This window comes from Wasmannia auropunctata, unplaced genomic scaffold (assembly GCF_000956235.1).
Source record: "Wasmannia auropunctata unplaced genomic scaffold, wasmannia.A_1.0 LD336041.1, whole genome shotgun sequence".
Taxonomy (NCBI): domain Eukaryota; kingdom Metazoa; phylum Arthropoda; class Insecta; order Hymenoptera; family Formicidae; genus Wasmannia; species Wasmannia auropunctata.
In genome coordinates this window covers 563311-576537 of record NW_012026849.1, presented here as the reverse complement: position 1 = coordinate 576537, position 13227 = coordinate 563311, and the positions used below count along the sequence as shown (strand labels likewise).

The following is a 13227-nucleotide window of genomic DNA, read 5'->3' as shown; positions in this document are numbered from 1 at the left end:
GGGGATCGATTAAGCACAGATCATTGCTGATTCGGTGCAACTATAAATATAAGACGACGTATATAAAATTTGTATATACTGCTAAAAAAAAAAAACCATGCCATTCGTTATATTCCAGAGGCCTAGTCGACTATTGACTTCAGGACACACGCTTAATCTTCCATCCGAATGATTTGAAACCGATGTTTTGAAAATTTCTCGCTCGAATTGCATTCCTTAAATCGCTGTTAATGTCCGAAAGAATCGCATAACGAGGGAAAGGTATATATACGGACGTGCTGCAAGATTATTTTCAAATGCGTCTTGAATTATATACAGCGCGACTTAATCTGCTTTACAATATTATCAAACAAATGGAAGTATTTGTACATTACTTCTGTGCTCGTATCGATCGAATCCGCGATGCGATATGTAAGAATTAGAAGAATTGCGTAAAAATAGTTAATATTATCGCGAGGATCATGTTTACAATTTTTATTTCGTAACCGAAGAGCAAGGATGAAAACACAATACTGTTATATTTTAGTTTGAGTGCACTCTTTGCTATGTATCTCTTATTGTTAAATAATTCTTCAGTAATAAAGATGTTTATTTCACAGCAGGGGAAAACGCTGACTACTTTCTATACCTCTTATATCAGCGATTATCAAAGATAAAAGATCAAGAGAGTACGACATAATTGCATCTTTATATAATATAAACAAATTATTTTATTAAATCCCTCATCTGAATTATATATATGAGAACAAGAACGTATGTCGCATATACAGACATCGATGAAATAAAACAAGGTAGATCAGATAGATGTTAATATTTGGACGTTAGAGAGAACGAAAAATTTGAATCTAGAAAATAATAAAAATAAAATGAACCTAATATCGATTGTTCGAACATGTTTGAATATCAAAGTCCTGCAATTAATTTTAAATTAAAATCTCGATAAATCGATATTCTCATTTACTAGAGTGCAAGAAAGACAATACATCTGTTGCCCTTGTTCTTCAATTGTTGAATATGTTCCTTTGTAAATATTTTCCAGGATTGGGTAGTGGCTAGTTAAAAAGATAAAAGTTAAGTTAAAAAGTTAAACAATTTTAACTTAACTTAGTTACATTTTAGGCTCTTAACTTTTAACTTAATTTAGTTACATTTTATTGGTAATTATTAACTTTGATCTAACTTTCTTAAAGTTACGTTTTTAGTATTTTTTGTAAACCCAAAATAAAATACATGTCTAAGTTAGTGTTTTCAAACTTAAATTTGAAAACATCAAGGCAATTATAATAATATAATAAATATAGTCTGACCGCGGGAAGGAATCGCAGTTCGCAGACCTGTGCAAATGTGTTAAATCATGTTGAAAGAAGTCCTTCGAAATCGGTCGATTCCTTTCCGCGGCTCAACATAAATAAGTATAACAAATATATACTTTATTTAGAAACTTTATTTAAAAACCCTGAAATTATAAAATGAAAAAATTTAACTTTAACTTTTCAATTGCTTTTTTTTTATTAACATAACTTTTAACTCAATTAATTTTATTGTGGACTAACTTATATCTTAACTAAGTTAAATTTTTAGACTGTTAACTTTAATACTTAACTTAGTTAAAAAAAATATATTAACTTACCCAACTCTGATATTTTCCAATCAGATGGCAAACAAGCGATTCGTACACAAAATAAACTTTTGGTTAGCACTGGAAGGGATGTCCTTGGGAGTGTTGTGAGTGTGAGCTAAACTTCTCAACACTGTCGATCTTCTCTCTTCTTCTTTCTAACATGTAATCATATATCTATTTCATTTTAAGTGTAGAAAGTAATGTAGTGTAGCTACAAGGAACAGAATCAATAATCACAGGATAACAGTATCACTCGGAAAACAGCTGACAGTACTAATAGTGGCAAGTAATGGTTTACCTGTTGCTAGCTATTGGCAGTGCTGGTTGCTGGCGTTTTTCAGTGTTCTTTTGCCTCTTTCCAGTTCTGTATCGTAAATAGAGTGTACATGCTTCACATAATCGTTGGTTTAATCGTTAGATAAGAAATCGTGTAGTCACAAATTATTTAAGTCTAAAAAGGTTACTGAAGAAGACTACAATGGCACCAATAAGATTTGCAGTTTTAACCGGTAATATGCTTTATATATGTGTATATAATATATACCTATATATATATACATATATATATAGAATACTATATAGAATATATCAAAGTATGTAACTGATACTAAAAGATTAGAAAATGTTTTAGTCATACACACGTTTGAAAATTAAATATGATTATATAACATTGTTACATATTATGTTTCCATAATTTGATTGATTGAGGGGTCTCACTACCCCTGAGGTTTTAAAATGATATCTTAAGTTTGGGATTTTTTTGTGGATAAATGGATAACTTTATTTATAATCTGCTTGGAGGACATTATACATATATAAGAAATTAAAAAAATATTTTTTATTTTTCTTATGTCTAAAAGGGCATACTGGCCTACACTTGCGGAATCCCTTTTTTTCTATTGGTGTAAAGGATTCCAGGCACACGATTTGGCCTTGAACAAAACAAAGAATTTTCATTATCTACATATTAAAGACTAGAGAAGTATGTAGGGATTTTTCAAAATATTGATTTTTCTCAAAATAGCAGCTATTTTATGAAAGACTTGTATTGACAAAAATATACGAACTTTTCGTAAAAATAGCTGCCATTTTGAGAAAAAACTATTTTGAAAAATACCTGTGTACTTCTCTAGTCTTAAAATATGTAGATAATGAAAATTCTTTGTTCAAGATCAAATCGTGTGCCTGGAATCCTGTAGACCGATTTGAAAAAACAGAAAAAAGGGATTCCTTAAGTAGGCCATTGCATCGCCATTTTGTACATAAAAAAATATTTTTTAGTTTCTTATATATGTGCAGCAATATCCTCTAAACAGCTTTTAAATAAAGTTATCTATTTATCCACAAAAAATCCCAAACTTAGATATCATATATTTTAAGGCCTCTGGGATGGTGAGACCCGTTAATAGTCTTGTACAATATTAGCCTTATTATAATTTGCCTTTGTAAAGAAGTATTTAACATAAATCTATTTTGTATATTACATTTCTTAAATTCAAATGATTTTATTATAATTTTTTTAGTAAGTGACACTTGTGCCAGTGGTAAGAAAATAGATGAGAGTGGGCCTGCATTACAAGAACTTATCCGTAAGACAAGTATATACAAATTTGAAGGAGTCCCTGAAATTCCTTGCACTGCTATTGTGAAGGATGACAAAAAGTCAATAATGGTAGCTATAGATATTTTAACAATATTTTTCATAATTTTGTGTGTTACACACACACACACACACATTTACTTGCTCACTCACTCACATATTTATTTATTTATATGGCATATAGGAATATCTAATTGATTGGAGTGATAATAATAAAGCTGATGTAATTCTAACCACCGGCGGCACTGGATTTTCCGAGAGAGATGTAACACCTGAGGCGACCCAAAATGTTATCCATAAAGAAGCTCCTGGACTGTCTGTAGCGATGCTTTTATCGAGCCTAAGAACAACTCCAATGGCGGCGCTTTCTCGGTAAAGTCATTTTACTTCTCCTAATCTCTTAAAAGTTACAACTTTTAATATGTTTTCAGAGCTGTGTGCGGAATACGAAATAAGACCCTGATTATTAATTTGCCTGGTTCACGCAAGGCTGCAACAGAGTGCCTGACTGCACTCATAGCTGTTATTCCACATGCCGTAGATGTGATCTTGAATAATGAAGAAAAAGTAAAAGATACGCATAACATTGTGCAAAGCGACGTTGCATCCTGTTCGCATTATGCTTCTTGTACAAACTCAGTGAGACACATTTCTCTTATCGGGAATAACACCTAACGCTTTTACACGAAATTGTGCAATACAATGAGATTATTTCAGATAAGTTTGGGGAATGTGACAACACGCGATAGAGAATCCCCATTTCCTATGATTTCCGTGAAGGAAGCGGTGAAGATAATACGCGCGACTGTAAGCGAAAACAAGCGTGAGATTGTAAGTGTGGCTGTAAAAGATGCCTGCGGTAGGATATTACATTGGGACATACATTCAAATTGCGATCTGCCGCCGTTCAGAGCTTCCATAAAAGACGGATATGCAGTATTGGCGAGCGATGGAAAAGGCAAAAGGACGGTGTTGTGTGGCGTGAAAGCGGGGACTGCAGTGAGTCGTAATAACAGACAGCAATACAATGCGACGCGAGAGAAGATGATAAATAATAATAATAATAAATGAAAACTTTCAGCCCGATCGTCTGTCTCTTAAACCTGGCACATGTGTACGCGTGAACACTGGCGCGCCCGTTCCTGACGGTAAACAGTTTTAATTGCACCTTAATTTATATAAAAGACTCAGGGTTGCCACAGATCCTGGAAAACTGGGAAAACCTGGAAAAGTCAGGGAAAGATATAAAAGAGTTTGGAATTTTGAACTTTGCTCACAATTTCCTTAAGATGGTCATTTGTTTTATCGACGAAACTCAATTTTTGTACAATGTTTTTGTATGTATTGCTAATTTTTTATTTGAAAATTCTTTTTCAGAATTAAACAATAGACAATAACAGAATGAAATGATTTTGTATGAAAATTTAAAAAATTTTCGAAAATTACGATTTTGCTCGAGACTTCTCTCCGTCATCGCAATCGAAAATATTCTGAATATTTAGCGATATTAAAGAAATATCTATAGGAATCTTTTTATTTTTACCACTGAGTTTTTGTTGTGTCCCCAAGCAACGGAAAATTCATTTATACCAAAGGAATTTTTTTCTAATGCATTACATCAATGTCAAAGCAACAAAGCGATGTTAATAATTTGTTGGTCTGAATTTGCATTTGGGATTATATTATGTTATTAAATTTCTAAATTTATGTTTCTAATAACATAAGTTACCTTTTTTGTAATATGTATCTTTTAAACGTTAAAATTTAGAATTATATATTTGATATTGATGGAAAATTTTCCACTGTTGTCTGGAAATCATGGAAAAGTCGAGGAATTTCCAAATTCATTTTTTTGTGGCAACCCTGAAAAGATAAAAGTGTTCACTACTTTCTTTTTTACCTGATTGCAGAAGCAACAGCGGTTGTACAAGTCGAGGATACGAAGCTAGTGTCGAAGAGCGCCGATGAGACAGAGGAAAAAGAAATTGAGATACTGACTGAACCGAAAGAGGGACAGGACATTAGGTACGTGGGTCAATAGCTTTTGAAAACAGATTTTATTTTGTGTTCTCGAAAGAGAAATTTATTTGATTTATTTGTTTGTATTATCAAAGACCCGTCGGTTGCGATATAAAAAAGGGAAGCTTAGTGTTGAGTGCGTCCACGATTATTGGACCGACGGAAATGGGTCTCCTAATGGCAAGCGGCTGCAAATACATTACAGTTACCGAACTGCCACGTATAGGTGTACTGTCTACTGGGGACGAGTTGCAGGAAGTTGGGGAACCCTTGAAACCAGGGCGGATCTACGACAGCAACAGAGTAACTTTAATCTCGCTGTTGAAAGAGAACGGCTTCAATCCTTTGGATTTCGGAATTGTGAAGGATAAGTACGTGTCGAGAGACTTATCATTCCCATACATTGTACCGCATGTTACACGCAGTACTTTCTACTTATTGATATAGTGATTCCAAATAACTGACACTCTCAATTTGACGTTAATACGATCATTTTATAGCGCGAAAGAAATGGTAAACGTAATTGAGAAGGCTTTAAAAAAAGTGGATGTACTTGTGACAACGGGCTCCGTGTCAATGGGCGATAGAGATCTGTTGAAGCCTATTTTAGGGATTCATTTCGACGCTAATATACATTTCGGTATATATACCGTCTTTTTTTCAACCATCTTTATATTAATATGTTAAAATACACATTTCTCATACGAAAACACTAAAATACAATCGTTTCAGGACGTGTAAATATGAAGCCGGGAAAGCCAACGACGTTTGCAACGTGCACATTCTTGGATAGAAAGAAATATTTCCTGTGCCTGCCGGGAAATCCGGTGTCTGCTGTCGTTACTGCACGTTTGTTCCTCTTACCCCTTCTGAACAACATGCGCGGCGACCTCACGGAGCCAGTCGTAGTGCAAGCTGAGGTACGTGAGATCATCTCGACGTTTTGCATTGAAGCAGCAACACGCACGAATACACATGCAAACGTTTGTTTTTAACGTTACAGTTAACGTCGAGGTATAATTTGGATCCACGTCCCGAATACGCAAGAGCGATCTTGAAGTGGAATGACAAAAAGGCGTACCCACAGGCTTACGGCACGGGAGATCAAATCAGCAGCAGATTGCTCAGCTGCAAATGTAACGCGCTCCTAATGCTACCGGGGCGAACAGAGGAGAAGCAAACGTTGGATGAGGGTGACGTCGTGCCAGCGATGCTCATCAGTCTTAAATAATCTTTATAATATTAAGATGTGTCCAATGAAGTTCCAATTAGAAATCTACATTTAATGTGGACAAACTTATTTTGTAATAGCTCGTAATATTACAAGAAAATTATTTTTGAGACATTTTTATTCTTTATAGCTTTATAACGTTTTTTCAAAATAAAATATTTTCATTTCAAATTATATCTTATTCATTATTATAAATTTCGTTATGGTACTCGTAAGGCAATTTCTTATGAAAAAGTTCTTTTGCTATCTTTAAAATATTTTTTTTTTTAGATATTCGAACATATTTTAAAATAAAAATATGTAGAATTTGTTCTTGTGTCGAGAGCATTCGAGGCTAAAATCTGATCTCTTTCGCGTTTTCGCTAATATATATGTGATAATTAATTAAAAGACGTCTTTCTTTTTCTTCCAATATATCAATACGCACAGCATCCACATCTTGTACTAATTGTGGAACATGAGGGATTAAGTGAAACGAATTTTGTATGTCAGAATAGCAAAGAAATGAGAAAAACTTTTGAAGAAAGCCCATAGCATAAACAGACCTCTGAGCATAAAAGATTTATACACAAGTATATATAATAGTATACAAGTATATACAAGTATATATAATCAATAAGGACATTTCGTGAAAAACTGCGCGGTCACGTAACTGCGTATATTTTCTTTTCGATTGGATCAATAAAATATACAACGCGACAGGAATGTACATATATATACATACGTGCAGACGATCTTAATAATTATCTATAGTAATCAGGAGTCGGTAAAATATAACTGATACGACTTATTAAAAATAACAAATATAAAAAAAATTTCAGAAACTTATTTGAAATAAAATATGGCAGGGGTCAATAAAAAACTAATACGACGTACTTATTTAAAATGAAAAATATAAAATAGATTTCAAAAACATATTTAAAATATTAAATATAAAATAAAACAGAAGCTATTTAAAATAATAAATATATATACTAAATAACTCATTTACTTTTTATTATTTAAAATACATATTTTAATTAATAATGTTAATTATTTTAAATACGACCGACCCCTGATTGTAATAAATTAATTGTGTTTCTAAGAGCAAACCAATGGGGTTGTTGCATATTCCCGGGAATATCTCACGTTTAAAGCACTGCTTATTGTATAACTGTTGCAGAATTTCTGATCATTTTGAAAATACCACGTTTATAAATTACAGGACCAATATTTGCTCTGTTCGGTATATTTCGGTCCTGAATTTTACTCGTGATCACGTGACGATTCCCAACTCCCACGAGAGATCAAATCGAAGATGTCGACACTGTTGACGCGCGCGGAGGTGCTTGCTCTTGCTTGCTCTCGCGGCTCGCCTGCCCTTGCCTGTTGATTTTGTGCTACGAATACGGTCCTTCTGGGCATTTCATTAACCAATCAGAAGAAAGCATTTTACTAATTGACCAATTAAAGAAACGCTTCATTTGCAGCAACAAGTGGACCGAGTCACAAACGAATAACCGGCTTTTTTTTGAGATTGTAATTAGTAGACCTGTGCTTTTCGTTATACTTGAGCCTGGCATCGAATGTTTCGTCCTTTTTTCTTTGTTCTTTTCGGGGCACAATTGCACGACTGTCTCAATTTAAGTGCATGAATTGTAACACGTAGTGTCGTACAGTTCAGCTTAAAAGAGTAAGTCAAATTGTGGCTGCCTCTCCTGGTGTACTTCCGCATAATCTATAACGTCAAGGAACAGGCTTACGGTCTATAGAAGTGGTCGCCATTACAAAGAGAAGGAAGTGGAAGGCACCATGGCAGCTTAAAGGCTAAGGGCAGTCGAGTCAGTGACTTAAGTGATCGAGCGTATTGTGTTGAATCCTGATAATCTAATCAGTTCGAACTCCTAACCTACCTCCCCGTTAAATTTGCTACATCGCTCTCACAATTCAGAGCGTTCACAAGGCGAAGGAAGCCTCTCAGCGGCCGACAAAATGCCGAAGAACAAAGGTAGAAATGCATTCTTCTTCTTCATGCTCGATTGGAAGAAACGCGCCGAGGCGAAAGGCAACGAGTTCCCTAATGGATTAAAGGACGTTCAACAGGATCCGGACTGTAACGCGGAATGGCAGGTATGTTTATAAAGGAGCAGGCACTTATTTTTGATACCGTCATTAAACTCATTAAGTTAGCTCCCAACGCCAAATAATTCTAATTCTGCATTGCTTGAAAAGTCGAACGGAGAGCTCGAAGAATTTGGCGGGAAATATAGATGTATAAGAATGTGGTGGGGCTGATTTAACTTTTGCTCTTTCCTATATGAAAATATAATTATGATGCGATGTAACGAAAAAATATACCGAGAGACGTTACCGCGCCTCCTGATTATCTAATGTATATTGTTTAATTGGAAAAAATAGGTTAGAATTAGATGCTATTTAAGCACTCTAAGAAATCATTAAAACTTATGAAAAATATAATTTTTTAAATCTGTTATCGAAGATTTTGATGGAAAAGTTTATTTTATATATTTTTATTAAAAAATAAAAATCTTAATATTTTGAGATTGTTACATATATTATATCAAGAAAAAAGTAAAAATGTTGCCTATATAAAATTACAAAACAAAAGTAAAAATAAGAAAAAACTTTTATTTTGTAGGATTATATATTAGTTTATATCTTTCTTTAATTTTGTAATAAAATGGATATTCCTTTTGGTTAATAGAATTTAACTAAGCAAGAAAAAGGTTTTTTTGGAGCTAAGGCCAAAAATGATAAAATTGCGTCACAAATATCAAGCAAAGACAAGAAAACATCATTTGGAGAGTCAATAAGGATGCTTGAGCAGAAAGAAGAGGAAGCAAGAAGATTTATAGAAAATATGCACGAAAATATAAAAGTAATAATTGACTCATCCCTAAATCTTAAGAGTACGTATATTATGTAATGTAATTTATTGTAGAAATTAATTTTAAAGTAACTTGCTGCACATTTGACACTTTTTGTATTAAATTTGAAGGTGACTTTTGCTTTAAAGACGCATAATTCAAAAAGTATTAGAAGTATGTTAAATAGAATCATGAAGTTGTATAATAAATCTGTATATAAAGTTTAACACAAGCTGAATTAATTTTCTCTGTTTGGATTGGAAATCTTGAAATCAAATTTGAACAACAATAAAATTCAAGTACATATATTAATTTTGATTAATAAATTTTGATTGATAAATTTAAATTATTGAAATAAGATATACTATACATACACTATTATATTCTTTATTATTGCAGTTTTGCCACAAGTGAAATTTTGTTTTGTTCACGTCAACTGGTTTTTCCGTAAGCTTAACAGTGTTAACAACACTCTTGAATATTTCCCGGCCGAATATGCATTTGGAATTTTTTCCTTCGAAAATGGTATAGAAGAGATACATCATGCAATTGTCAGTGCTCCAATTCCATTAGGATATAGACGGGAAGCACTGGAGACGAGTGCGAATGATCATAAAATACCTGTGGAATATCAAGGCGGAGAGAAAGATTTTGTTGTTATATATGAGAAATTGATAAATTTCCTAGAATCTAGGCAACTTGCAGGCCGATATACTTATCTTTATACAACAAAAGAATTTACAAAACCAGTACAGTCTTTCATAGCACAACTGTGTGATGTAACAAGTAAGTGCACCTTTATATCTATCTAATATTTTAATAAGACCATATTTAATAATAATATAAGAAAATACATATGATTAATTATATCTTTCTTTTTTGTGTATTATAAGATTATAGAGTATAGAGAGTAAGATAGTAGTAATATTATAAGTTTAGAAAATAATTTTTAAGATATTTTATTTTTCTAAGTTATATATATATATATATATATAACTATTTCTCTTCTTCCTCTTCTCCTTCCTCCTTTCTCTCTTCTCTTTCCTCGCTCCATTTAACATAATATCGTTATATAAATTGAGGCACTTATCATGATTTGTGTCTATAAACCTTGTTCAAAGAGGAATCTGTCATCAATGGCTTATTTTTCAATATCTTTCTTCGCTTTATTTATGTTGAATTTGTATTTTATTAAATATTTTTTTTTATTAAGAAAAGAAGAGATAATATAGAATACTTTGATAATTATATTGAAAAGTAAATTAAGAGATAGTATAATTTTGTAAAAATAAAAGAAAGGTATTATTTTCTTGAAAATAATAGCTTTTTTTACAGCATATACAAATTTTCTAGATGTGTTTTGTATTGATACATACGATTTATGTAAATTTGTTTCTATTCCAGAACAAGATAAAGAGCAGTTTAAAATTTATGAAATGGAAGCATTGTTTACACATTTGGCTAATGAACTGTATAAGAAAAGAAGTGATCGTGATATGCATCATATTTCTATTTATTCTGAAAAAATATTTAAAGAATTTACATATATCTTTGAAAAAGGATATGAATGTGAGGTAGGTAGTTTATTATTTTATGATATTTTATAGTGTATTATATTTATAATGTCATTTTGTAATATTTAGTTTCATAAATACGTTGATGGAGGCCATGAATACTGCTGCAAATCTGTACTGTATCAATGGGCATGGACATTGTGCGAAGAGTTTTGTGATCCACTTGACATCGAAATGCAACCAAGAGTACATTTACCTGACAAGTCTAATAAGCCTGATCTTGACAATTCTGATCCTAACAAACATAATCTGTGTCATTTAATGAGTAGCTTGCAAGTTGGTGGCAGAGATGGTGGCCAATCTGAGGCTATTGGAATTTTATCTATGACAGGCGTAAGTAATATTTTAAAAATATAGTGTAGTATATTTAAAAATATATTATAGGGATTTAGGCATGTGAGAACAGGCACATTATATATATATTTATTTAAATAATTTTATAAAACACGTAATAGTACCAATTAATGATTTTTATTAATTATCTCGCAATAGGTAAGTGAACAACATAGATTAAAAGTTTCTAGTAGAACATATGAAGATGAAATGCGCCGACGAAATGAATCAAAACCAGTGCAAGTTATTGATTGTGGCAAAGAGTCTGCCAGTGATGAACCTGTTAACCAAAATGTTAATAAAAATGCTACGTCTATTGAAGAAGGAACTAGATATGTGCCAAAATATGTATGTGTTCTTATATAATCTTACATTAATTGAAAAAATATGTTTACTAATTTCATATTTTTAGTTAAATGAAAAACCATTACGCCCTCCAAATCTTGATCGTAAGTTTGAAAAATTCTGCTTAAATTATAAATAATTGATACTTTATAAATTTTTTTAATTGTTTATTTTTTATTAATAAAATATTTCTATTGCATAAAATACTATAAAATGTTTATATTTTATGTTACATATACTGTATTATAATTATTTCTAGCACGCTTTTACGTTACTGCTACAGACGATTTTCTTCCAATAGACGATGAGAACTTTCCTCCTATTGGTAAGTTAATATTCAACACTATACAATGTTATAATATTACTACTATCTTTCTCTCTATACTATAATCTTGTAATACACAAAAAAGAAAGATGTAATTAATCATATGTATTTTCATATATATATATATATATATATATAACAATTGAATATAGCTTTTCAATTGTATTAATTACTCGCGAATAATAATAAACATATATATAGGAGGAAGGGGTGTATCTATCAAATCTCGAAAGTCGGAAGTAAGAAAAGCGCCTTTAGGCAGAGGTAATGTTTTATTATTATAAATTTATTATACGTTTATTATACAGTGAATGATCTCATCTATTAAACTATGTAGATATTCTTTGTGAGAATTTTATTCCAATTTCTTTTGTAGGAAAAGGACATGCATAAACAGATCTTTGGAAGGATATATAAAATCTGAGACAACTTCAATACTGATTTGATGAGTTTTGGATAAAAGATATATCATTCATAATGTAATTTTTTTTTTATTATATTATATTATACCAAAGAGATTTTTTATTTGACGATGGTACTTACAAATTTTTTTATGCGCATCTCAAATATTGGAAATAATAAGAGAATTTTTTCAACGTATAATCCGTTTATAAACTTTACATTTATTTAGAAAAAAAAAAAGAAACTATATGGTATACTTTTTGATATCATTTAAACTCCATTTATTAACTTCCATGGTTTATAACAATGCATACATGATAAATTTTTCATTTTTTTTCTAATTATCATAAACGCCCAATCTTCATTAAAAAATTAACAATTTCACACAACAATCAATAAAAATATGATATTTGTTAAGACGAAGAAAGTTGTCACAGTGTAAATTTCAAGAAATATGATATTTGTTAAGAAAGAAGTTGTCACAGTGTAAGTTTCAAGAAATCAAACCAACTTTACAAAATGAATTTTGATAATATTTGGTCTTGTTATCTATAAGATATTATTAATAATGATTATCAGAAAATAAAAATAATTGTTATTTCATGTACGTAATAATAAATGTGATTATAATTATTAAACAGTTACTATAAAATCTCTACTTTAATCTCCCATTTCGATATTTAATATATTATTTTGATATTTTGGTATTTAATATTATTATATTATTTTGAAAATATAAAATATTTTCAAAATTTATGTTATTTATATTACTAAAAATACTACTCAAATATAATTGATATATTGATTATCATATACAATATATATATATTATGTAATTTCTTTATTAAGAGATTTTTTCTTACTATAATATATGAAATTGTGGTTTAATATATATATATATATATATATA

General features: G+C 31.0%; 3 protein-coding genes and 1 long non-coding RNA gene across 5 annotated transcripts in view; 3 read left to right on the top strand and 1 right to left on the bottom strand.

Annotated features, from left to right (window-relative positions):
* The window catches only part of LOC105451891 (CLK4-associating serine/arginine rich protein), a 5101-nt gene extending 4492 nt beyond the window's left edge, over window positions 1-609 (top strand). For both annotated transcript variants that reach the window (XM_011692610.1, XM_011692611.1), the window contains exon 14: window positions 119-609. In XM_011692610.1, the coding sequence (XP_011690912.1) occupies window positions 119-137 (19 nt within the window). In that variant the 3' untranslated portion in view covers window positions 138-609. The remainder of the gene's footprint in view (window positions 1-118) is intronic.
* LOC105451892 lies at window positions 164-1714 on the bottom strand. The gene is made up of 2 exons (XR_974641.1): window positions 1631-1714; window positions 164-1052 (listed from the first exon to the last, which is right to left on the bottom strand). It is a non-coding gene; the product is annotated as an uncharacterized LOC105451892 (long non-coding RNA).
* Window positions 1715-1868: 154 nt separating this feature from the next.
* Window positions 1869-6861, top strand: LOC105451890 (gephyrin). Its single transcript, XM_011692609.1, has 11 exons — window positions 1869-2130; window positions 3145-3293; window positions 3406-3593; window positions 3653-3860; window positions 3939-4220; window positions 4303-4369; window positions 5132-5246; window positions 5336-5611; window positions 5741-5880; window positions 5973-6160; window positions 6244-6861. Exons 1-11 carry the CDS (start codon window positions 2100-2102, stop codon window positions 6469-6471), a joined length of 1872 nt encoding a protein of 623 aa, XP_011690911.1. The 5' UTR covers window positions 1869-2099; the 3' UTR covers window positions 6472-6861.
* An 889-nt stretch (window positions 6862-7750) lies between these two features.
* Window positions 7751-12588, top strand: LOC105451889 (protein maelstrom 1-like). The gene is made up of 10 exons (XM_011692608.1): window positions 7751-8580; window positions 9176-9380; window positions 9738-10124; window positions 10743-10912; window positions 10982-11245; window positions 11405-11593; window positions 11658-11694; window positions 11850-11915; window positions 12117-12179; window positions 12292-12588. Exons 1-10 carry the CDS (start codon window positions 8443-8445, stop codon window positions 12306-12308), a joined length of 1536 nt encoding a protein of 511 aa, XP_011690910.1. The 5' UTR covers window positions 7751-8442; the 3' UTR covers window positions 12309-12588.
* The last annotated feature ends 639 nt before the right edge of the window (window positions 12589-13227 follow it).